Raw genomic sequence first — 26,545 nt, forward strand, 5'->3', positions numbered from 1 at the left:
GGGAGGAGAGGTAGGTGGGCTAGAGGGGGTGTTGATGCTGAGGCCTTGTCCCAAATGGAACCCTATTCCCTATAGGCCTTGGTTAAAAGTAGTGCACTATGTAAGGAATAGGGTGCCATTTGAGATACGGAAACCTGTTCTCTTGGAGCTGCAGAGCCCAGAGAGAGAACCTCCCACTCTCAGACTGGAGCAACATAGATTTACAGATAGATCAGTTCTACAGTGTTTTGTTTTATTTTCCTGTGCAAGTTTGGGGTTGAGACAATTAATGAAGACTCTTGTTCCAGTGGCATGATACAGATCAGACGGTAAAGCAGAAAGATGAGGAACACACTGCTTCTGATCATGTCTGCACTGACTGCAGTTAGTGGGCAGAGGCCAACGTGAGTTATGTTCTGTCCATGCTAATTCTTTGTAGATACAGTATATTTTACTTGTATCATTGGTCATGCTCATTTTATGTCATGTCGCAGCCCTAAAAAATTACCACCATTTGTGTGTGTGTGAGCACTCGTGCTTGTTCGTGCGTGTGTTTGTTTGTGTTCATGTGTGTGTGTGAGCGCTCGTGCTTGTTCGTGCGTGTTTTTGTTTGTGTTCATGTGTGCTTGTGTTTGTTTGTGTTCGTGTGTGTGTGTGTGTTCGTGTGTGTGTGTGTTTGTTTGTGTTCATGTGTGTGTGTGTGTTCATGTGTGCTTGTGTTTGTTTGTGTTCATGTGTGCTCGTGTGTGTGTGTGTGTTTGTTTGTGTTCATGTGTGTGTGTGTGTGTTTGTTTGTGTGCGTGTGTGTGTGTGTGTGTTTGTTTGTGTTCATGTGTGCGTGTGTGTGTTTGTTTGTGTTCATGTGTGCGTGTGTGTGTGTGTGTGTGTGCTCATGTGTGTGTGTGTTTGTTTGTGTTCATGTGTGCGTGTGTGTGTGTGTGTGTGTGTGTATGTGTGTGTGTGTGTGTGTTTGTTTGTGTTCATGTGTGCTTGTGTTTGCAGATGTCTCATCACTGCTCCCAACATAGTCCACCTGGGAGTAGAGGAGACAGTGACAGTACAGCTGCAGGGAGCTATCAAGCCTACACAGTACACTCTGTACTTCCTGTACCAAACCGCCAATAATAAAGTTCTGTCTGAAAAAAAGCATGTAACTCTTAATGAAGCCAATGGCTATCAGGCGGTTGTGAAAATGAGGGTAGGTATACAGAAGGCTAACCTCTTTTCATGCCCTATGGAACTACTGGAACATGCATTTAAATGATTCTGCCTCTATTCTCATGTTTTATAGGTAATTCCTAGCCTGTACGAAGAGGCAATCAAAAGCATAAGAAAAAGAAAGAAAATTGTGCCATTTATCCAACTGGCTACAGAGACCAATGATGATTTTCTTCCAAAAAAGAAAACAATCCTTTTGTCAACAAAAAAGGGTTATGTCTTCATTCAGACAGACAAACCAATCTACAATCCAGGAGAGAATGGTAAAGTGTAAAATAACATTACACATGGTTTTAGTTATACATTCAGCCTAATTCCAATTTTTCCTTTTCCAGTCAATTTCAGGGTCTTCACGCTAGACAACTATCTGCTGCCTGTTGATGAAAGCATCAATGTCAAGATATTTGTAAGTTTGCAAGACATCTATCTGCATGTTAAAGTTGTTTTGTTGTGTTAAATGAACTCTCAGTTCTCTAACTAACATTCACTGTCTCTCTACAGAACTCCAAAGGCCTGCTGGTGTACAACCAGGTTCTACACTCCAGTAAACTCCTTCAGAGGAACATAATGATCCCTGACGTTGAGACGTAAGTAGGATTTTGACATAAAGTCTATGGAAGACAGGACATCAGTAGCACTGACCACTACTACTCTGTCCATATGATTCAGAGCTGGCCATTGGAAGATTGTTGCCGCTTTTACCAACTATCCCATGTCCAACTCTTCAGTGGAGTTTGAGGTCAAAGAATATGGTGAGTAATCTAAAGTAGGTTGTCTGACAGTATGATACGGCCCAACAAGCTTCCCCTCTGTTTCTTTCAGTTCTTCCTATGTTTGAGGTGAAGATAGCAGCTTTGAAACCATATTATTTGCTGACAGAGGATTCCTTTCAGTTCAACGTCTCTGCAAGGTGAGATTGTTGAAGCAGATTGCGTTAATGGACTGTTTTGTGAATTGTTCATACATTTTACATTTACATTTGAGTAATTTAGCAGACGCTCTTATCCAGAGCGACTTACAGTAGTGAGTGCATACATTTTCATACTTTTTTTCATAGTGTGCCAAATACATGTGTGTTGATTGCAGGTACACCTATGGCAAAGGTGTCAATGGCATAGCTTATGTTAGATTTGGACTAATCAATCAAGAAGGCAAAAGAACACATCTACCTGGCCTAGAAAACAAGACTTCTGTGAGTTCACTTTATCATCTCAAAGCTTTACATTAAAAAAACATAACATTAAAGTCAATGTTTCTGATTGTAGAGTTATTGTTTCCATTGACTTTTATTTTTCTGATGAGCCATTTGTGAACTTATTTCTTGTGTATTGTAGATCCAAGACGGCGTCGCCAGCATTACGCTGCCAACTGAAGACCTACGTGGGAAAGCAGGAAAGCAAAGTATCCCACACATGGAGGGATGCAATCTGTACATAGCTGTTACAGCTTTAGAAACAGCAAGTAAGTCCTTCATTCAGTCAGATAAAACATGACCATGCCAGCAGATCCAGGTGTTACATACAACAACAACCTTCTCTCTCTGCATTCTCTCTCCTTTCTCTCTCTGCATTCTCTCTCCTCTCTCTCTCTCTCTCTCTCTTGTTCTCTCTCTCTCTCTTGTTCTCTCTCTCTCTCCTCTCTCCTCTCTCTCTGTCCTCTCTCTCTCTCTCTCTCAGGTGGAGATCTAGAAGAAGCTGAGAGCACTTCAGTAAAGATAGTGACGTCTCCATACATCATTGACATGTCTAAGACTAAGGAATACTTCACACCTGGAGGAAAGTTCTCTATCCTGGTACAGTGTGGTCGTTTCTGCACTCAAAGACAAACATTAACACCACAGAATAAAATATAATTGTATTCATTCAGGACATCATATTGAGATGAGCAAATCCCTTTTCCAAATGAGACGTACAATAGTTATCAGTGTCATCAATTGTATTTGCTTTACCATTTAGAGTATGACTGTATCTGCAGTCATCGTCTACTGGGCATATGCTGCATGTTTCCTTCTCAGGCCACCACCACCCACCCAGATGGATCCCCAGCCCCTGACCTCCGTATGAGGGCTTCAGTTTCAGTGACCTCTGTAGAAGGCACACAATCTGTGAAGATGGAGGGATCCGGTAACTCTAAGGGTGAGGCTGTTCTCGCCTTCGAAGTGCCCAAACTGGCCACGTCTATCGATATCAAGGTACAGGACAGACACAGAGAACTTTCAATCAACACTCTATTTCCCATGTAGTTTGACAAGCATAATATGTCTCTAAGCTCTATGTGGTCAGCAGAAAGGTAGTGCACTAAATAGGGAATATAGTGTCGTTTGAGACACAGTCACTATTTGATGTGATGTCATATTGGCGATCTGTTCCTCTCTCTCCAGATGTTTGCTGAGGGGGCGGAGGAGGAGGTAATAGTGGGTGATGCCAAAATGACAGTGTCAGCAGTCCAGTCTGAGGGGAACAGCTACCTGAGTGTAGAGATAGAACATGTCACCCTGGAGCCTGGAGGAACCATGACGGTCACTCTCAGAGACATCACCCCTCCAGGCACCCCACGTCCAGCCTACATCTACTATATGGTAACATACTGGAGTATCAGTCCATTCTAATAATGGATGGAGATAACCATTTACCACTTCTGCAACATACTTTATCTGTGCATAGCTTCAAGTTTCCAGACATTGCAGTAGACTGGGATTGTCATAGCTGTAGTTTGTCTGTAACCAACATGAATATAAGCACTTTGGGGGTTGAGAAATGAACCATTTCAATATCTGTAGTGAAGAGTAATAATGTGTTATTTCCTCTGTTTCCATTCTGTGTCAGGTCCTGAGTAAGGGCAGAGTGGTCCAGATGAACAGGGTCCAGAGGACTGAGCTGACCACCTTCAGTCTGCCCTACAGTCTTGACCTGGTCCCTTCCTTCAGACTGGTGGCCTACTACTTCACACAGGCACCAGAGAAGACTACCATAGTGGCTGACTCTGTATGGGCGGATGCCAAAGATATCTGCAAAGGACAGGTTCTGTAGTTGCTGCTTGTTTCTCTGCTTCTACTCTTTGTTTTATTATTATTATTCATATTTAGGGGCAGATCAGCTTTAATATTGGAGATAGATTGTAGTTTCCATCAATGTAATTGTCTGCATCATTTCCAATACCTCATATATTTTTTTGTAAATATAAATATACACATACATACATACATTTATTTTTAAAATATATTTCCCGTTATTATTTTCCACTGACTTACCGAGTTAAACAAAGGTTAAATAAAATTGAAATAAAAAGGATTTTCCGCTAACCTTTCCACCCTTCCCGTAATTGGAGTAAACTAATGAACAAGAACACTTAGGCTTCTACTTCCAGCTTATACACACTATATATATTTTACGGACACAATCTATTTTACAATAGTTATATTTTGTTTGTTTTTAGTCCTGCCTTCCTCTACCCTCAACCTCTCCCATCTATTGCTGATGTCCATCCAGTTTGATTTATATTTGCCATATATTTTTAACTGTGCCATTTCGCAACATTTCTGAACCTATGTACATTTTACAGACCCTGTACATTTTACATTGGTTATCTTGTTGTTATTAGTCCCACCCTTCAGCTCCATTCAACCCCTCCCATCTATCTCTTAACACCATCCATATTACATTTATATTTGCTATATATTATTCAACTGTGCTGTGATGCTTCACAAAAGTACTGAACCTTTCTATTCTCATAGCTTCTACAGATTGTAAATTAAAGGTAAACATTTTTGCTAAAAGAATTATTATATTATTGATTGATTGACTATGACTTTTCAAATCACCCAGTATTGCTATCTGTAGCTTAGTTCCAGCTAAATGCTGCAATTCTTCATCCATTCTACTTCTACTCTTACTACAATTAGACAATTGAAACAATTTTACTGAGTTACAGTTCACATAAGGAAATCACTCAATTGAAATAAATTAATTAGGCCCTAAACTATGGATTTCACATGACTGGGTAGGGGTGCAGCCGTGGGTGGGTCTGGGAGCCAGGCCCAGCCAACCTGAATGAATTTTTCTCCACAAAAGGGCTTTATTACATTTGGAACATTTCTGGGATCTTAGCTCATGAAACATGGGACCAGCACTTTACACTCTGCATTATATTTTTGTTCAGTATAGATTTGCATGGAGGCATAATGTGATATCTTTGGTGTTGTGTTTTCAGATCGAGATCCTTCCATTTAAAGAGCATAAACCAGCTGACTTGGTGACTGTGGTGGTCCGTACAGACCAGGGAGACAAGGTAGCTCTGGCTGCTGTAGATACAGCTGTTTACATCCTCAACAAGAACAACAAACTCACTCCTGAGAAGGTACAGAGCCTCTGTCTTACCAGGTTTCATGAATAGATACATACAGTACAGTTGAAGTCGGAAGTTTACATACATTTAGGTTGGAGTCATTAAAACCCGTTTTTAAACCACTCCACAAATTTCTTGTTAACAAACTATAATTTTGGCAAGTCGTTTAGGACATCTACTTTGTGCATGACACAAGTCATTTTTCCAACAATTGTTTATAGACAGATTAATTCACTGTATCACAATACCTTCAAACTCAGTGCCTCTTTGCTTGACATCATGGGAAAATCAAAAGAAATCAGCCAAGACCTCAGAAAAAAAATCTGGCTCATCCTTAGGAGCAATTTCCAAATGCCTGAAGGTACCACGTTCCTCTGTACAAACAATAGTACCCAAGTATAAACACCATGGGACCACGCAGCCGTCATACCGCTCAGGAAGGAGACGCGTTCTGTCTCCTAGAGATGAACGTACTTTGGTGCAAAAAGTGCAAATCAATCCCCAAACAACAGCAAAGGACCTTGTGAAGATGCTGGAGGAAACAGGTACAAAAGTATCTATATCCACAGTAAAACAAGTCTTATATCAACATAACCTGAAGGACCGCTCAGCAAGGAAGAAGCCACTGCTCCAAAACCGCCATAAAAAAGCCAGACTATGGTTTGCAACTGCACATGGGGACAAAGATTGTACTTTTTGGAGAAATGTCCTCTGGTCTGTTGAAACCAAAATAGAACTGTTTGGCCATAATGACCATCATTATGTTCGGAGGAAAAAGGGGGATGCTTGCAAGGTGAAGAACACCATCCCAACCGTGAAGCACGGGGGTGGCAGCATCATGTTGTGGAGGGGCTTTGCTGGAGGAGGGTCTGGTGCACATCACAAAATAGATGATATATTGAAGCAACATCTCAAGACATCAGTCAGGAAATTAAAGCTTGGTCGCAAATGGGTCTTCCAAATGGACAATGAACCCAAGCATACTTTCAAAGTTGTGGCGAAATGGCGAAATGGCGAAATGGACAACAAAGTCAAAGTTTTGGAGTGGCCATTGCAAAGCCCTGACCTCAATCCTATAGAAAATTGGTGGGCAGAACTGAAAAAGCGTGTGTGAGCAAGGAGCCCTACAAACCTGACTCAGTTACACCAGCTCTCAGGGGGAATGGGCCAAAATTCACCCAACTTATTGTGGGAAGCTTGTGGAAGGCTACCCGAAACGTTTGACTCAAGTTAAAATGGTAAAGGTAATTCTACGTGATATTAATTGAGTGTATGTAAACTTCTGACCCACTGAGAATGTGATGAAGGAAATAAAAGCTGAAATAAATCATTCTCTCTACTATTATTCTGACATTTCACATTCTTAAAATAAAGTGGTGATCCTCACTGACCTAAGACAGGGAATTTTTACTAGGATTAAATGTCAGGAATAGTGAAAAACTGAGTTTAAATGTATATGTTTGATGAGTTAGACTGTGAGTTAGACTGATGAGTTTCAGAAGAAAGTTTCTGGCTACTTTGAGTCCGCAATTGAACCTACAAATGCTGATGCTCCAGCTACTCAACTAGTCTAAAGAAGGCCACTTTTATTGCTTCTTTAATCAGAACAGTTTTTAGCTGTGCTAACATAATTGCAAAAGGGTTTTCTAATAATCAATTAGCCTTTTAAAATTATAAACTTGGATTAGCTAACACAATGTGCCATTGGAACACAGGAGTGATGGTTGCTGATAATGGGCCTCTGTACGCCTATGTAGATATTCTATAAAACATTTATTTCAAAAACAAAACATTTCTAAGTGACCCCAAACGTTTGAACGGCAGTGTATGTATCCCCTGTATGTACAGGACAGTATGTACTGTATTTATATGTATCTACTGTATGTACAGGACAGTATGTACTGTATTTATATGTATCTACTGCATGTACAGGACAGTATGTACTGTAATATGTATCTACTGCATGTACAGGACAGTATGTATTTGTCTACCAGGGAGAATGGGATATCCAAAAGACAAATCTCTGTTGTTTATGCAGTAAATGGACCAATAAAGTAATCTTCTTCTTTAGATGTTTGCCTACATGAACTCCTATGACCTGGCGTGTTCTATGGGAGGGGGCAGGAACTCCCAGTCTGTGTTACAGGACGCTGGGCTCGCCTTTATAACCAACTGTGGAGATACAGAGGGTCAAGTGAGAAAGGGTACGGTTTACATTCAGACATTTAACTCATTATAATACTGAATGAATAGCACATGTTCCTGATTGGTAAAAGCACACCACTGCAGCTGTGTTCTTAGATGGAGTTTATTTCACCCAATATTGTAAAATTATTTTTCTTTTGTCCTCTGATAACCAGATTACTCCTGTAACGACAAAAGTAAAAGACGGAAGAGAGCCCTGAACCATCACCAGGCTTTCTCTGACATCAGTAGGTGTAGCAGTAGCCTCTCCTATTCTCCCTCCATCTTCTGAGCATGCTGCTTTCACTCTTATGGTGTATCGGGTATTATTAGTTACAGAATATGGAGAGTGCTCCATAGGATAAGTTTCAATAATCCTTTAATTTACAAATGTTCAGATATGTTTCAGAAAAAGTCTTCCTTAGCATATTACATTTATTAGCTAGACATCATTTATTAGCTAGACATCATGTATTAGCTAGACACATTGTTCTTATCTGCAGTCAACAGGTACCAGGAGCCAGTGGAGAAGAGGTGTTGTCACGATGGGGCCAGGTTGAACAGCCTGGGTCTGTCATGTGAGAGTCGTCATTCTAAAACCATCCACAAGTCTGCTCCGTGTCGCACTGCCTTCCTCAAGTGCTGCAGAGATGCCACCATGCTGAGGAGAAACATCACAAAGATAAAAAACACATACAGCCTGGCTAAAAGTACAGTATTGTATTATATTATTATATTAGTAGTTGGAATGTCAATAGCATCTCATAAGTATCTCACAAGCTACAGATTCTTGTGGTGCATTTCAGGCATGAGGGGGTGTGGTATATGCACGACACAACACAGATACAGCCCTTAGTCATGGTATATTGGCCATATACAGTGCCTTGCGAAAGTATTCGGCCCCCATGAACTTTGCGACCTTTTGCCACATTTCAGGCTTCAAACATAAAGATATAAAACTGTATTTTTTTGTGAAGAATCAACAACAAGTGGGACACAATCATGAAGTGGAACGACATTTATTGGATATTTCAAACTTTTTTAACAAATCAAAAACTGAAAAATTGGGCGTGCAAAATTATTCAGCCCCCTTAAGTTAATACTTTGTAGCGCCACCTTTTGCTGCGATTACAGCTGTAAGTCGCTTGGGGTATGTCTCTATCAGTTTTGCACATCGAGAGACTGACATTTTTTCCCATTCCTCCTTGCAAAACAGCTCGAGCTCAGTGAGGTTGGATGGAGAGCATTTGTGAACAGCAGTTTTCAGTTCTTTCCACAGATTCTCGATTGGATTCAGGTCTGGACTTTGACTTGGCCATTCTAACACCTGGATATGTTTATTTTTGAACCATTCCATTGTAGATTTTGCTTTATGTTTTGGATCATTGTCTTGTTGGAAGACAAATCTCCGTCCCAGTCTCAGGTCTTTTGCAGACTCCATCAGGTTTTCTTCCAGAATGGTCCTGTATTTGGCTCCATCCATCTTCCCATCAATTTTAACCATCTTCCCTGTCCCTGCTGAAGAAAAGCAGGCCCAAACCATGATGCTGCCACCACCATGTTTGACAGTGGGGATGGTGTGTTCAGCTGTGTTGCTTTTACGCCAAACATAACGTTTTGCATTGTTGCCAAAAAGTTCAATTTTGGTTTCATCTGACCAGAGCACCTTCTTCCACATGTTTGGTGTGTCTCCCAGGTGGCTTGTGGCAAACTTTAAACTACACTTTTTATGGATATCTTTAAGAAATGGCTTTCTTCTTGCCACTCTTCCATAAAGGCCAGATTTGTGCAATATACGACTGATTGTTGTCCTATGGACAGAGTCTCCCACCTCAGCTGTAGATCTCTGCAGTTCATCCAGAGTGATCATGGGCCTCTTGGCTGCATCTCTGATCAGTCTTCTCCTTGTATGAGCTGAAAGTTTAGAGGGACGGCCAGGTCTTGGTAGATTTGCAGTGGTCTGATACTCCTTCCATTTCAATATTATCGCTTGCACAGTGCTCCTTGGGATGTTTAAAGCTTGGGAAATCTTTTTGTATCCAAATCCGGCTTTAAACTTCTTCAAACAGTATCTCGGACCTGCCTGGTGTGTTCCTTGTTCTTCATGATGCTCTCTGCGCTTTTAACGGACCTCTGAGACTATCACAGTGCAGGTGCATTTATACGGAGACTTGATTACACACAGGTGGATTGTATTTATCATCATTAGTCATTTAGGTCAACATTGGATCATTCAGAGATCCTCACTGAACTTCTGGAGAGAGTTTGCTGCACTGAAAGTAAAGGGGCTGAATAATTTTGCACGCCCAATTTTTCAGTTTTTGATTTGTTAAAAAAGTTTGAAATATCCAATAAATGTCGTTCCACTTCATGATTGTGTCCCACTTGTTGTTGATTCTTCACAAAAAAATACTGTTTTATATCTTTATGTTTGAAGCCTGAAATGTGGCGAAAGGTCGCAAAGTTCAAGGGGGCCGAATACTTTCGCAAGGCACTGTACCACAAACCTCAGAGTGCCTTATTGCTATTATAAACTGGTTACCAATGTAATTAGAACAATATAAATAAATGTTTTGTCATACCCAGTGTATACGGTCTGATATTCCACGACTTAAGCCAATCAGCATTCAGGGTTCGAACCACCCAGTTTCTAACCACTAATATAGAACTTCTTAGATTAGTCAATACTTTTGTCTTTTTTCAGATTAGTTGTACTACCGTATATGCACATATTTTGTATTGATTGAGCTGAAATGTGTCCTCCTCCCTGTCCTCCTATTTAGCGTCAGATGATATTGGTGAGGAAGAAGAGGCCATAGATGAGGTGTCTGTCCACCTCCGCTCCTATTTCCCTCAGACCTGGATGTGGGGCATCGTTGATGTGGGGCCCTCTGGTCTCGTAAGGTAACATGGTAACCTGCAACATCTACAACACAAATTATACCCTAATCCCTATATAGTGCACTACCAGCCCTGTTCTAAAGTAGTGCACTATATGGGGAATAGGTTGCCATATGGGACATAGGCCAGGACAGTCATGACTGGGACCAGGAGTTTTCCCTGACCATGTGAACTTACTGGGTAAAACTTGGGGACCAATATAGTGTAACAAGTATATTAGGAATGACATCATGTTGTACGTTATTATTTTCAGACACAGTGTTGCTGTCCCTGACTCCATCACTACCTGGGAGGTTCAAGCAGTGGGGATCTCTAAAACAAAAGGCAGGTCACCTCTTCCATCTAACCTAAGACCATTACACTAGCCTAGTCCTAAATATATTTGTGCTCTTGCAAACTCATTTTAGCTGTCATTGTCGAGCCAACCATGACAACGAGTGACAAAAAGATGGCATGATAGCACAAACAGACTTTCAGAGGACAGTCATCAAGTGGTTAATGTTAGTGTTGATTGTCCCTTCAGGGTTTTGTATAGCAGAGCCCAAGCCTCTGGTGGTGTTTCAGGACTTCTTTGTATCTCTCAGACTTCCCTATTCTGTGAAGAGAAATGAACAGCTACAGATGAAAGCTGTGGTGTTCAACTACAGAACCGACTGTATGGAGGTAACTAGTGTTGTAAAAACAATATATTTGAGTCCAAAATGCCTCCAACAGCCATTTATACAAATAAACTGCAGTTGCAGACATTTTTATCTGTAGATTCCTTTGATAGACAATTTTACTACACTTACATCTACTACCATGTATATGTGTTTCTCTCTGTGAAGGTGACAGTGGAGCTGGCATGGGTGGAGGGTCTGTGCAGTGCAGGGGGAGACAGAGGGGACAAGCAGGTGGTCACAGTACCAGGTAACTCTGCTGTCCCGGTCTACTTCACCGTGGTTCCTCTGGTCATAGGAAACATCCCTATCCATGTAGATGCCTACACTAAGACGGCCCGTGACCAGATCAAGAAGGACCTCAAAGTCACGGTATGAACACGACACTTGTATCACCTCTCTCCCTCTAATATACAGCAGTGCTTCAGTATGTCTCTATGATATATGTGTACATTAGGCTACATGTGGTTCTCACTTCTTTATTGTGCTGAACACCACTGTTTTTCTCCCATTATTATACAAAAGTTACAGAACAGATGTAGAATCTTAATTTGATTACCCTGTTGCACGATTACTATCCTGCAATGCGGGTAACGGGTAGTATATTATAGGTTTAAAAAGGCTATCCACTTTGACATTTCTGACTTGATTTTCCCTTACAAAAACAGTTGCAACCCCTACAAAAATGTCCATTAATTATAATTTGCATATTAATTCACATTTCCTGTTGCTGCAGGATAATCTTCCTGCTGTAGCAATCTGGCTCAAATTAAGATCCAACATCTGTATATGTCTGTATAAGCAATCTGAATGAACGCTCACATTTTGTTCTGTTATACAGGGGGAAGGGGAGCTGGTCTCAATACAACAAGAATACAACATTGACGGGAAAGGTAATGTTGTCTTTCTAAACATGTGAAACCTGTAGTAAAAGTGACATTTATGCAAACAAGCCTCATCAGACCATTGAGTTAAAACAGTCTCTCCATTTCTTATCTATGTCACACAGCTGCCAAGTCAATCGAGCTTGAAATTCCACTTCCTCCTAATGCTGTCCCTGGACTGGAATCTGACACCTACATCAGTGTGAAAGGAAAGAAGGGTCGATAAATACTGTAGTCAGACTTTCTGCTAGTGTGGAACATATACTGTGTTGGGTCTGTAGTACTGTATGTATTTACATTTACATATACATTTTGGTCCATGAGATATTATTTCAGACTATGAGTTTTCCCTGACCGGTTTTTCCAGACCAATCTCCAGGGCTAGTTTACTGCTATAACAGGGAAACCTCTCCCATCACACCCATGTAGGTGGTGTGATGGGAGAGTCAGTGGAGAACTGTCTAAACCTGGATGGAGTGGACCAGCTCATCTCCCTTCCCAAGGGGTGTGCGGAGCAGACCATGGTCACCATGTCTCCAGCCATCCACGCCATGAGATACCTGGACGCTACTGGACAGTGGGTCGACCTAAAGGCTGAACGCAGAGATGAAGCCCAGGCCATGATACAGACTGGTGAGGGGACACTGGGAGAATTTAAGTTAATCCCCTTTGAGACATCTAGCCTTGTGGGAATCAAATGGTTGAAATGAATTGATTATTTCTCTTTCCAAGGATACGGCAGAATCCTGACCTTCAAGAAGACAGATGGATCCTATGGAGCTTTCCTGTCAACTCCAAGCAGTGTTTGGTTGACAGCCTTTATAGCCAAGGAGTTGTCCCAGTGCAGGGACGTGATTTCAGTGGAAGACTCCTACATCCAACAGTCTATTTCCTACCTGGTGTCTAAACAGCTGTCCAGTGGAGGCTTCACTGACCCTAACCCACTCTATGACCGCACCATGCAGGAAAGAATGCTTTATTCATCCATTCAAGACGGAAATATGATTTATGCTGTACCCTACCCCTCAGAAATACACATTAGGTTGGAGAGGCTGGGGGCAGCCACACTGTGCCGCCAGTTGAGCATTTTAGGGGTTAAGTGCTTTTCTCAAGGGCACAACAGCAGGAGATCTTGTCTTTCTAGGATGTGTCACTGTCAACCATCTAGCAGTCGACTCAAATATCGTCCAAATTTCTTTCTGCCCGGGCTGGGTATCAATCGCGCCCCTATGACCTCTAAGTTGGGGCTCCCGAATGGCACAGTGTTCTAAGGTACTGCATCTCAGTGCTAGAGGCGTCACTACAGACCCTGGTTAGATTCTAGGCCGTATCACAACCGGCCGTGATTGGGAGACACATAGGGTGGCGCACAATTGGCCCAGTGTCGTCCGGGTTAGGGTTTGGCCGGGCTAGGCCGTAATTGTAAATAAGAATGTATTCTTAACTGAGTTGCCAAGTTAAATAAAGGTAAAAAGAAATGTATAAGCCAAATGTTCTTTATGTCCGGACCATGCAGGTACCATACCATACAATATGATGTCTTTACCTGTCTGCTATCTCTCCATTCCCTCACCTCAGGGTGGAGTGGGAGGGTTTGAGGGAGAGGTGTCTCTGACGGCGTTTGTTCTGATAGCCATGAACCACGCTGTGGCACTGTACCCTGAAGGAAAAGGTTCAGAAATGGTAATACATCGATTCACCTAACTTATCATCACTGACTTTTTAAAAGTTGTGTAATTATTATCCCGAAGGGGCAAGTTGGTTTTGCAACAATATGATCCAGGATAAAGCAACATGCCTTTTTGTGTCTGTTGTGATAATGTTTAACTAATGCATTTGTTGTTTCTAATGCTAAATCTATCCACCATTTCCTGTGTTAGAGGCAGGCTATGGAGAAGGCTAAGGCCTACCTGGAGTCGAAGCTGGACTCCCTTCAGAGGCCCTTCTCTGTTGCCATCACCTCCTACGCCCTCTCTCTAACCTCCCCTGGCGGAGACAGTGCCTCCATGGCTCAGACCAAACTCAGGGCCTTGGCACACAGTGACAATGGTCAGTACCTTGTTACTTTACTAGTCATCTAGGGCTACGGGTTGCCTAGTTGTCTAATTACTTCAGAAGTTGTCTATATCAGAAAGGCTCTATTCATCTAAAGTGTGTTTGTACTGTTTTAACTCATTCCTTTGGACTTCAACCTGCTTTGATTACTAGCGCCTGTAAAGTATTACAGGTAGTGGCTGGAGAAAAAGTCAGGATAAGGTCTTCTGGGTAGACATTGATTCCCTGGTCTGCATGATCATTGAGGGAAGGTAGACATACACAATGACAACATTTAAACAGCAGAGGGCGCCATATTATTGATTATGTCTCCCCTGCAATGTTATATGGCTAAGGACATACTGTAGCTGCTAAACATACTGTATATCTCCCCTGCAGAAGCAGATACATGTCACTGGGAGGCCAGTGATGATCTGAGGCTGAGCGGGGAGACGAGGGCCAATCAGGTACCCCAGGCCCAGGCCATCTCCGTGGAGACCACGGCTTACGCCCTGCTCCAGACAGTGGCGGAGGGAGACATGACGTACGCGACGTGCATCGCCCGCTGGCTCACTGAGCAGAGACAGTATGGAGGAGGGTTCCGCTCTACACAGGTAGGTACTGGAGGTCAAGACACCAGTAGACAGACAGGTAGGTACTGTAGGACAAGTCACCAGTAGACAGACAGGTAGGTACTGTAGGTCAAGCCACCAGTAGACAGACAGGTAGGTATTATAGGTCAAGCCATCAGTAGACAGACAGGTAGGTATTATAGGTCAAGCCACCAGTAGACAGACAGGTAGGTACTGTAGGACAAGCCACCAGTAGACAGACAGGTAGGTACTGTAGCATTATGATCGGGAGCTCGGAGTTATCACTGACCACTTGACTTGACCTCGAGAAACTCCTGGCCCTAGTTATATACTTCTCTCTCTCTCTTTCTCTCTCATCCCTTTTCTTTCGTTTTCTGTCCCGTCTTTCTCTTTCTTTCTCTGTCCCCTCTCTCCTTCTCATTTGTCCCCTCTCTCCTTTGTCCCCTCTCTCCTTCTCCTTTGTCCCCTCTCTCCTTCTCCTTTGTCCCCTCTCTCCCTCGAACAGGATACAGTTGTAGCTCTTGAGGCTCTAGCTAAGTACAGCATCAAGGACAATGATGTTCAGGACTTGGACCTTAATGTTGAGATGTGTTACCAAAACGGCAACAAGCAGAGAGTTCATCTTACGAAGCGTAATGCCCTGACCCTATCTGCCTTCCAGGTGAGATTGAGTTTAGAATTCAAGCAGTGCTCTGATTTAACTTTCTCAAATTCTGTTTTACATCTACTAATCTCTGTGTTGTCTGGTTTGTCTTGGCAGGTGAACCAAGGAAGCCAGATCACTATTAACACAGAGGGTAAGGGAAATGGGACCTTATCAGTAAGTAAATTCAGTAAATAGATTTAAAAGTAAATGATGATGATTCTAACATTGTAAGACTGTCTGAATCTCAACGCATGTGTCCACAGTGTTTGTTTTATGTCATCAGGTGGTCCAGACCTACAGAACTCTGGAGAGGATGGACTTGTTCTGTGGTTTCTACAGTCTCAATGTCTCAGTGGAGGGAGAGGTTAAGTACAGAAGTAAGTTTCAGCCAGGATGCATCTATAAACACTAAACACATTTGCTGGAGTGCTGCTTGAAAACATAAAATTGTTTTTTTTAAATGTAAAATGACAGAAAAAGCGGACGATGGTCCTGAGCTAGACGACTATTATAACTATGAGTCTGACGGGGATGGGAACCCTAGTGATGAGCCAATGAGCAGGATGGAATGGTTTGACCTGCGCACACGCAGGAAGAGACACACCCCACAGGAGGAGGAGAGGGAGAAGTCCCTAGTCTACACTGTGTGTGTGGGGTGAGTACAGGTGTCTGTCTGTCCGTCCGTCCGTCCGTCCGTCCGTCCGTCCGTCCGTCCGTCCGTCCGTGCGTGCGTGCGTGCGTGCGTGCGTGCGTGCATACATAGAGTGGGATGAGTGGATATATGGTTCTCTCTCTCCTCTCTTCTCCTACAGACTGACCAGTGGTAATTCTACAGGCATGGTCATCGTGGACATCTCCCTTCTCAGTGGACTCAAACCTAACATGCAGGATCTGGAGGAGGTACAGTAGGCCTACATGTAATGTTGATTTACATTTTTGCCATCCAGCAGACGCTCTTATACACAGTCAGTGCATTCAACTATGGGCTCGATTCAATCTGTAGTGCTGAAGTTACACCATACAGCGCAATTGAAATTTGAAGGCAACGTTTCCGCATTCGTAGAGACTGCATTCAGGGTAAATGCTGAATATGCAGGAAAACTGATATCCGTTTTACCTCATTTCTACCAGCATGTCACCTGTGCAACTAGAGGCAAACTAATTCTAGACCACCTTTACTCCACACACAGAGACGCATACAAAGCTCTCCCTCGCCCTCCCTTTGGCAAATCTGACCATAACTCTATCCTCCTGATTGCTGCTTACAAGCAAAAACTCAAACAGGAAGTAACAGTGATGCGCTTAATACGGAAGTGTTCCAATGAAGCGGTTGCTTCTATACAGGACTGTTTCACTAGCACAGACTGGAATATTTTCCAGGATTCATCCGATGTCACTTCCGGCGCCGACAGAGATGGCCGCCTCGCTTCGCGTTCCTAGGAAACTATGCAGTTTTTTGTTTTTTTACGTGTTATTTCTTACATTAGTACCCCAGGTCATCTTAGGTTTCATTACATACAGTCGAGAAGAACTACTGAATATAAGATCAGCGTCAACTCACCATCAGTACGACCAAGAATATGTTTTTCGCGACGCGGATCCTGTGTTCTGCCTTACAAACAGGACAACGGAGTGGATTCCATGCAGCGACCCAAAAAAACAACTCCGAAAAAGAGGGAAACGAGGCGGTCTTCTGGTCAGACTCCGGAGACGGGCACACCGTGCACCACTCCCTAGCATTCTTCTTGCCAATGTCCAGTCTCTTGACAACAAGGTTGATGAAATCCGAGCAAGGGTAGCATTCCAGAGGGACATCAGAGACTGTAACGTTCTTTGCTTCACGGAAACGTGGCTTACTGGAGAGACGCTATCCGAGGCGGTGCAGCCAACGGGTTTCTCCACGCATCGCGCAGACAGAAACAAACATCTTTCTGGTAAGAAGAGGGGCGGGGGTGTATGCCTTATGACTAACGTGACATGGTGTGATGAAAGAAACATACAGGAACTCAAATCCTTCTGTTCACCTGATTTAGAATTCCTCACAATCAAATGTAGACCGCATTATCTACCAAGAGAATTCTCTTCGATTATAATCACAGCCGTATATATCCCCCCCCAAGCAGACACATCGATGGCTCTGAATGAACTTTATTTGACTCTTTGCAAACTGGAAACCATTTATCCGGAGGCTGCATTCATTGTAGCTGGGGATTTTAACAAGGCTAATCTGAAAACAAGACTCCCTAAATTTTATCAGCATATCGATTGCGCAACCAGGGGTGGAAAGACCTTGGATCATTGTTACTCTAACTTCCGCAACGCATATAAGGCCCTGCCCCGCCCCCCTTTCGGAAAAGCTGACCACGACTCCATTTTGTTGATCCCTGCCTACAGACAGAAACTAAAACAAGAGGCTCCCACGCTGAGGTCTGTCCAACGCTGGTCCGACCAAGCTGACTCCACACTCCAAGACTGCTTCCACCACGTGGACTGGGACATGTTTCGTATTGCGTCAGACAACAACATTGACGAATACGCTGATTCGGTGTGCGAGTTCATTAGAACGTGCGTTGAAGATGTCGTTCCCATAGCAACGATTAAAACATTCCCTAACCAGAAACCGTGGATTGATGGCAGCATTCGGGTGAAACTGAAAGCGCGAACCACTGCTTTTAATCAGGGCAAGGTGTCTGGTAACATGACCGAATACAAACAGTGCAGCTATTCCCTCCGCAAGGCTATCAAACAAGCTAAGCGTCAGTACAGAGACAAAATAGAATCTCAATTCAACGGCTCAGACACAAGAGGCATGTGGCAGGGTCTACAGTCAATCACGGACTACAGGAAGAAATCCAGCCCAGTCACGGACCAGGATGTCCTGCTCCCAGGCAGACTAAATAACTTTTTTGCACGCTTTGAGGACAATACAGTGCCACTGACACGGCCTGCAACGAAAACATGCGGTCTCTCCTTCACTGCAGCTGAGGTGAGTAAGACATTTAAACGTGTTAACCCTCGCAAGGCTGCAGGCCCAGACGGCATCCCCAGCCGCGCCCTCAGAGCATGCGCAGACCAGCTGGCCGGTGTGTTTACGGACATATTCAATCAATCCCTATACCAGTCTGCTGTTCCCACATGCTTCAAGAGGGCCACCATTGTTCCTGTTCCCAAGAAAGCTAAGGTAACTGAGCTAAACGACTACCGCCCCGTAGCACTCACTTCCGTCATCATGAAGTGCTTTGAGAGACTAGTCAAGGACCATATCACCTCCACCCTACCTGACACTCTAGACCCACTCCAATTTGCTTACCGCCCGAATAGGTCCACAGACGATGCAATCTCAACCACACTGCACACCGCCCTAACCCATCTGGACAAGAGGAATACCTATGTGAGAATGCTGTTCATTGACTACAGCTCGGCATTCAACACCATAGTACCCTCCAAGTTCGTCATCAAGCTCGAGACCCTGGGTCTCGACCCCGCCCTGTGCAACTGGGTACTGGACTTCCTGACGGGCCGCCCCCAGGTGGTGAGGGTAGGCAACAACATCTCCTCCCCGCTGATCCTCAACACTGGGGCCCCACAAGGGTGCGTTCTGAGCCCTCTCCTGTACTCCCTGTTCACCCACGACTGCGTGGCCACGCACGCCTCCAACTCAATCATCAAGTTTGCGGACGACACAACAGTGGTAGGCTTGATTACCAACAACGACGAGACGGCCTACAGGGAGGAGGTGAGGGCCCTCGGAGTGTGGTGTCAGGAAAATAACCTCACACTCAACGTCAACAAAACTAAGGAGATGATTGTGGACTTCAGGAAACAGCAGAGGGAACACCCCCCTATCCACATCGATGGAACAGTAGTGGAGAGGGTAGCAAGTTTTAAGTTCCTCGGCATACACATCACAGACAAACTGAATTGGTCCACTCACACAGACAGCATTGTGAAGAAGGCGCAGCAGCGCCTCTTCAACCTCAGGAGGCTGAAGAAATTCGGCTCGTCACCAAAAGCACTCACAAACTTCTACAGATGCACAATCGAGAGCATCCTGGCGGGCTGTATCACCGCCTGGTACGGCAACTGCTCCGCCCACAACCGTAAGGCTCTCCAGAGGGTAGTGAGGTCTGCACAACGCATCACCGGGGGCAAACTACCTGCCCTCCAGGACACCTACACCACCCGATGTCACAGGAAGGCCATAAAGATCATCAAGGACATCAACCACCCGAGCCACTGCCTGTTCACCCCGCTATCATCCAGAAGGCGAGGTCAGTACAGGTGCATCAAAGCTGGGACCGAGAGACTGAAAAACAGCTTCTATCTCAAGGCCATCAGACTGTTAAACAGCCACCACTAACATTGAGTGGCTGCTGCCAACACACTGACACTGACTCAACTCCAGCCACTTTAATAATGGGAATTGATGTGAAATGATGTAAAATATATCACTAGCCACTTTAAACAATGCTACCTAATATAATGTACCCTACATTATTCATCTCATATGTATATGTATATACTGTACTCTATCATCTACTGCATCTTTATGTAATACATGTATCACTAGCCACTTTAACTATGCCACTTTGTTTACATACTCATCTCATATGTATATACTGCACTCAATACCATCTACTGTATCTTGCCTATGCTGCTCTGTACCATCACTCATTCATATATCCTTATGTACATATTCTTTATCCCCTTACACTGTGTACAAGACAGTAGTTTTGGAATTGTTAGTTAGATTACTTGTTGGTTATTACTGCATTGTCGGAACTAGAAGCACAAGCATTTCGCTACACTCGCATTAACATCTGCTAACCATGTGTATGTGACAAATAAATTTGATTTGATTTGAAAAAGGAGTTTATCACATTAATAAGTGCATCGACAATGACTGTACGTACATAACCCAGCCAGAAGCCATGGATTACAGGCAACATCTGCACTGAGCTAAAGGCTAGAGCTGCCGTTTCAAGGAGCGGGACACTAACCCGGACGCTTATAATAAATACCGTTACGCCCTCAGTCAAAGCATCAATACAGGACCAAGATCAAATCCTACTTTATCGGCTCTGATGGTCATCGGATGTGGCAGAGCTTGCAACCTATCATGGATTACAAAGGGAAACACAGCCGTGAGCTGTCCAGTGACGCGAGCCTACCAGGCGAGCTAAACACATTCTATGCTCTCTTCGAGGCTAGCAACACTGAATCATGCTATTCCTGACACCATGGGTGATCACACTCTTGTGAGTGTGATGTGAGTAAGACCTTTAAACAAGCTAATATTCAAAAGGCCGCAGGGCCAGATGGATTACCAGGACGCATACTCAGAGCATGCGCAAGTGTCTTCACTGAATTGTTCAACCTCTCCCTGACCCAGTCTGTAATACCTACATGTTTCAAGTAGACCACCATGTGCCCAAGAATGCCAAGGTAACCTGTCTAAATGACTATCACACTGTAGCACTCACTAGGTAGCACTCATCTGTAGCCATGAAATGCTTTGAAAGGCTGGTCATGGCTCACATTAACATCATCATCCCAGACACCCTGGACCCACTCTAATTCACATACCGCCCCAACAGATCCACAGATGACGCAATCTGTATTGCACTCCACATTGCCCTTTTCCACCTGAACAAAGGAACATGAGAATGCTGTTCATTGACTACAGCTCAGCGTTCAACACCATAGTGCCCTCCAAACTCATCACTAAGCTAAGGACCCTGTGACTGAACACCTCCCTCTGCAACTGGATCCTGCCCTCAACATGGCGGCCCCTCAGGGGTATGTGCTTAGACCCCTCCTGTAGTCCCTGTTCACCCACGACTGGCCATGTATGACTCCAACACCATCATTAAGTTTGGTAGGCCTGATCACCAATGACGATGAGACAGCCTATAGGGCAGAGGTAGTGCGTATGGCCCAGTACATCACTGGGTCGAGCTCCCTGCCATCCAGAACCTCTATACCAGGTGGTGTCAGAGGAAGGCCCTAAAGATTGTCAGACTCCAGCCACCGGTGTCATAGACTGTCCTCTCTGATGACTCATTGTTTATTTATTCCTTGTGTTATTATTTTTCTATTATTTCACCCCAAAAAATCTACATTGTTGGGAAGGACCCGTAAGTTAGCATTTCACTGTTAGTCTACACCTGTTGTTTACAAAGCGTGTGACAAATACGATTTGAAATGTCAGCTCAATTGAAAATGACCTTTAAATTTCAAGCTGTAGTGCGGATCTTCAGCGCTACAGATTGAATCGAGCCCTACCTTTAGTAGAAAAAACAACCACTTATCACAGTTATTACAAGTAAACCCTTTGAAATATCTGAGATCAGCAGAATCAGTTCCAGGAAGAAAACACATTTTAGCGATTCACATTGACATGTTGTCAAACTATATAATGATGTCTTTTTCTATTTCTCTCCTCTAGAATGTAAAGGGTACTGAGAAATACATTGACCATTATGACATCGCCCCAAATAAAGTGTTCCTCTACTTCGCTGAGGTAAGACCTTTTGTATCCAAAGCCACGACATCAATCAGCTATGACTACTGTACTACTCCTATAGTGATTCGCAAGAGAGTTCTCGTGTTCTCGCCAAGGCTGTCATCTCTACCCTCGGAGGCTGTATTGTCACTATGTATTCCAGATCACCGAAGAACCACAGTGTGTAGCGTTCCGGGCCAAACAGATCAGTCCCATGGGCCTGGTGCAGCCTGCTGCTGCTGTGGTCTTTGACTACTACAACCCAGGTATACCACCATGTTTAGTTTAGGGTATATTAAGACAATGGTTGTAATGTATCTGGAAGGTCCATGGGGCTGGTGCAGCCTGGTGAGGCTTTAGGCCCTGGTCAAATGTAGTGCACAATAAAGAGAATAGGATGCCGTATGGGACACAGCCATCGTCTGAGTGACTAATGCTGAACTATGTCCCGACAGAGAGGAGATGCACTGTGTTCTACAGCTCACCCCAGAAGAGCAACATGATCTCCAAGATCTGTCAGGACAATATGTGCTCCTGTGCAGAGGGTATGTGCACTCCTTCCAGCTAGTATTTTTATAGTGCCTGAACTATTTTGAACTATTGTGTATCTAGTTTTTATTTGCTTTGTCTCAGGTGGCTGCCCAAAGAAGAAAGTCACATACAGTAAAGCCATGGAGAAAGAGACTCGCAGGAGCTTTGCTTGTTTCTCTCCAATTGTTAATTATGGTGAGTTTATACCTGGAACCTAAATACTCTCTTCTTTCTAATGTGCTGTAGTTGGTACTCACACCCTTTCATGTTGTCCTTCTGACAGTGTACGTCGTCAAGTTTGTCAACTCATCTGATGATGGAGTCTTTCAACATTACACCACATTACTGACCAAAATCCTACAGACAGGTGAGTGTTCTACAATATTACAGTTTGCATCCCAAACGGCAGCCTATTTCTTATGATGCACTACTTTGGATGGGTCCTGGTTAAAAGTAGTGCACTATATAGGGAAAAGAGTGCCATTTGGTACTTGAACATTCTCTTGAAGTATAATTTTCTTGACATTATTCTTGTGCTGGTTCTCTGCTATGCCAGGTAAAGACGTGATGCAGACTGGAGCAGTGAGAGACATGATCAAGCGTAAAGCCTGTGATGAGTTTGACATGAAGACTGACAGTAACTACCTGATCATGGGTAGAGATGGGACCATCTCTGACACCACTGACCACAGTGGGAAGTAAGTGATGGGATGCGTCCCAAATGGTACCCTATTCCCTATATAGTGCACTACTTTTAACCAGGGTTCATAGGGCTCTGGTCAAAAGTAGTGCTACATGTTATAAAATAATAATAATTAGGTGGGTGTTATATGTACAAGTGTGTATTATACCAATGTGTGAATTGGAAATTCATTTCTTGCATCTCTCAACTCCCCCTGAGACACATTTGGAGAGTGGGGTCACAGCCAGGGTCAAAAGTAGTGCACCATGTATGGAATAGGGTTCCATTTGGGACATTAGTCTTCCTTTTCAATTAACTATACCGTATGTGTCAATATATTGTAAGACAACATTGATATAATACATGGAATCATCAGGTAAAAAAAGACAGCATAGAGGATATTTATTACAATATTGTTGAATTGAGATATTGTAAAGGTTTATCACTACTTGGGCCCTAGATTGTGATTTCTCCATTGGGAAATGTATAGTGTAGAATGGGAGACTATTCCAGTGCAGTTTGAGTGAGAGACTCCAATGCTGTCCACCCTAGTCCTGTATTACTAAATGTTGTCCACCCCAGGCCTGCATTACTAAATGTTGTCCACCCCAGGCCTGCATTACTAAATGTTGCCAACACCAGGCCTGTATAACTAAATGCTGTCTTCCGTAGGCCTGTCTATGTCCTGGATAATGAGATGTGGTTGGAGGAGATTCCAGAGGAGAGGAAGTGTAAAGCTACTAAGAACCGTAAAGCCTGTAACATGCTCAAGGACTTCATGAAACAGTACGAGGTCAACCAGTGTTCAATATAACCCTTGGTTGCCTTCAGTGAACATCCAGATATAAATATATTATATAGAACAGACATGTTTGTCTGTCATTGAGAATAGGGAAATATGTTGGCTCTATGCAACACATTTCTATCAGAAACGTTCCAGAAAGTTGTGGCTCCTGAACATCACGTGACCCAGGATGACTGTCCTGGACAACAGAGAGAGACTGTGATACAGAGAAGGATATATGTTTAGTATGAATAGAGGAAAGCAGAAAGCACACTCAGTATCTCCATAAACCATGTGCTTTTATTACCAGTGCATATTCACAGAGAAAATAGAAAGAAGATTGAGTGACATATTTTTGAAACACAAAGAGATGATGTGTCTAATACTCCTTAATAAAAACAACCTGTGATAGACTGTGTAGCCAGTTTGGCATGACGTCAGAGAGGTTATAGGGACTCTATTTTGGCACCAAGGGTGCTGTGTTGTTACAGTGGTGACCACCAGGGGGAGTGAGAGCGCTATAGCTCATCTAATGCTAATGAAACCCTCAGGACAATATTGTTATTAATTGGTAATGAACCGTTATAACCCGCTAAAGAAATGCTATGAACTGTGATAACCAGGCAATGAAACATTGTAACTCTAGTCCTTCAACACACGTTGAAGCTGTTGATACATTCACACTGTGGCTTCTGAAAACAAACTATATAAATCTACTGTTGACAGTGTTTAAGACTGAAACCCAGAAGTTAGTCAAATATCTAATGTAGTTTTGCATGTTCAATAACACTAAGTAATATAATCATTGGTATTGGTTTTCAATATGTACTCCAACTTGTCACAATTCAAAACCCACTATGTATTTTTTGGCAAATCAAATCTTTCAAATTCTAAATCCTCACTGTTTGTTCTACTAATCCCCTCAAAGTGGCTAAGGGTTTTTACTATATATGGAGACAAATGACAAAGGCGTGAATTTCTAAAAAATAAAACACATCAAATTAGAAAAATAATTTGTAAATGCTGAACTAGTGTATAAAATAAAATAAATTAGCAATTCCATGTTTGAATTTTTTTCCTTTTTAAAAAGAACAGATAACAAAGTTTAGAATAATTCTGCTGCTCACATATGCAATAATCATGACACATCTCTTCTCCAGCTGAACTCCTGTTTTAAAAAGCACACTTTTAGGACAGCTGCCGTACATAGAAACGCTGGAATGCCAGACTGCTGTTCTCGGATTAACCAAAAGATATGTGTTTTAAAATGAAAGCACAGATAAAGCTGCATAATGATCCATTGTACACAGTTCATACAGCAAATCAATGCACAGATGGTGATGACTTTTTATATGTGAGATGGCTATAAGTTAAGTCAGTTTGCTCTTAGATACAACTGAAAGAGAAATGTTTCAAAAGCTTTTGCTTTTCGTCGCTGGTTGGTTTCACTGTAAGCACATTGTTCGTTGCACTTAGACCATGGCGAAGAAACAGTTTATAAACGGCACTTATGTCGTCACGTCTGAGTTAATAACAAGGTAAAGATAAAACTTCATGCATTGGGACGAGCTCCTTCACAACATGGCTCAATTATTATACACGTACTTCAACCCATCACTGATCTGGTCTCCTAATATCAGTTACACTATATACACACTTCATATCTCCTTCATACCTCCTCGTAGTTTCACATCAATGACTGAACAAAGAGGTAAATACACTCTACACAAGTAGGCTGCATCCCAAATGGCATAGTGCACTACTTTTGACCAGAGCCCAATGGGCCCAGGTCAAAAGTAGTGAACTACACAAAGAATAGGGTGCCATTTCAGACTCAGTAAACTCCATAACACAGCACAAGGAGGAGTCAACGGGGGTTATATTGTTACTTCATGATGTTGGGGGGTTCAGAGAACACTAACTGGATGAGGTGGATCTGATCAGATGTGCAAATCAAAGGGACAGCTATGGGAAAGATCATTGCACCTGTATATTATGTATAGTACATTGGTTTGTGTCATTGCTCAGTGCTAACACGTGCACTGACCTGGGGGCAAAAATACATACATTAGATCAAATACTTTCCAATACTTCAAGTGCTGCACTTGATTTGGTTTGCCTGAACCAATGGAACAGTCCCAAAAGCGCAAACTCAAATAAACAGGTAAATCAAGCACATCCCAAACACTTAAAATACTTTCAAGTATTTTGTCTTATTTTTGGACCCAGGTCGGGCTGTGATTGGTTTGTCTGTACATCCCAAATGGAAACCTATTCCTTATATAGTGCACTACTTATGACCAGAGCCCTATGGGTTTCTGTTAAGAAGTAGTGCACTATGAAGGGAATAGGGAGCTATTTGGGACACACTGGGAGTGGTAGGCCTGCAACAGACCGTCCCTAAAGCAATGGTTCTGCCTACTGCAGGTAGCGGTAAACCTTGAAGCAGTGGTTGCCAGAGTCAGCCACAGCCACGTGTCCATCAGATGTGAGAGACAGGCCCTGTGGACCATAGAGAGGGTCTGCTGTGGTGTTGATGTAGGACAGGAACGACCCGGAACTATCAAACACCTGCAGGACAATACAAAAACAAGGTCAGGG

At 43.2% G+C, this 26,545-nt stretch overlaps 2 protein-coding genes across 6 annotated transcripts in view; one reads left to right on the top strand and one right to left on the bottom strand.

The window, feature by feature from the left end:
- On the top strand, window positions 1-24,357 carry LOC110503832 (complement C4). Of its 2 annotated transcripts, none has more exons than XR_016491340.1 (40): window positions 1-383; window positions 982-1,177; window positions 1,271-1,460; window positions 1,533-1,603; window positions 1,699-1,784; window positions 1,867-1,949; window positions 2,020-2,107; window positions 2,284-2,389; window positions 2,532-2,658; window positions 2,874-2,989; window positions 3,212-3,388; window positions 3,578-3,775; window positions 4,023-4,217; window positions 5,407-5,553; window positions 7,613-7,745; window positions 7,902-7,973; window positions 8,229-8,435; window positions 10,509-10,629; window positions 10,880-10,950; window positions 11,150-11,289; window positions 11,454-11,657; window positions 12,127-12,178; window positions 12,295-12,376; window positions 12,597-12,802; window positions 12,902-13,131; window positions 13,745-13,852; window positions 14,050-14,218; window positions 14,603-14,817; window positions 15,302-15,457; window positions 15,557-15,593; window positions 15,726-15,819; window positions 15,917-16,097; window positions 16,255-16,342; window positions 21,891-21,965; window positions 22,111-22,213; window positions 22,403-22,492; window positions 22,581-22,673; window positions 22,762-22,845; window positions 23,035-23,176; window positions 23,833-24,357. XR_016491340.1 is itself a non-coding variant. In XM_090218442.1 (40 exons), the coding sequence occupies exons 1-40, from the start codon at window positions 322-324 to the stop codon at window positions 23,972-23,974; spliced, it is 5,160 nt and encodes a 1,719-aa protein (XP_090074568.1). In that variant the 5' UTR covers window positions 1-321; the 3' UTR covers window positions 23,975-24,357. The 2 variants fall into 2 exon arrangements, 1 of the variants encoding a protein (XP_090074568.1); XM_090218442.1 differs by having other exon boundaries at window positions 15,557-15,616.
- Window positions 24,225-26,545, bottom strand: part of LOC110503833 (tripartite motif-containing protein 2) — a 43,053-nt gene continuing 40,732 nt past the window's right edge. For all 4 annotated transcript variants that reach the window (XM_036961307.2, XM_090218443.1, XM_090218445.1 and 1 more), the window contains one exon: window positions 24,225-26,515. In XM_036961307.2, the coding sequence (XP_036817202.1) occupies window positions 26,363-26,515 (153 nt within the window). In that variant the 3' untranslated portion in view covers window positions 24,225-26,362. The remainder of the gene's footprint in view (window positions 26,516-26,545) is intronic.

This window comes from Oncorhynchus mykiss, chromosome 24 (assembly GCF_057628025.1).
Source record: "Oncorhynchus mykiss isolate SJ-2025 chromosome 24, ASM5762802v1, whole genome shotgun sequence".
In the NCBI taxonomy this organism is placed as follows: Eukaryota; Metazoa; Chordata; class Actinopteri; order Salmoniformes; family Salmonidae; genus Oncorhynchus; species Oncorhynchus mykiss.

Excerpts from the sequence above, each read along its gene's own strand:
- LOC110503832 (XM_090218442.1), top strand. The coding sequence starts at position 322 with ATGAGGAACACACTGCTTCTGATCATGTCTGCACTGACTGCAGTTAGT. Across the intron at positions 1,178-1,270 it reads AGGCGGTTGTGAAAATGAGG|GTAATTCCTAGCCTGTACGA; the intron begins GTAGGTATACAG and ends CATGTTTTATAG. Across the intron at positions 5,554-7,612 it reads ACAAACTCACTCCTGAGAAG|ATGTTTGCCTACATGAACTC; the intron begins GTACAGAGCCTC and ends CTTCTTCTTTAG.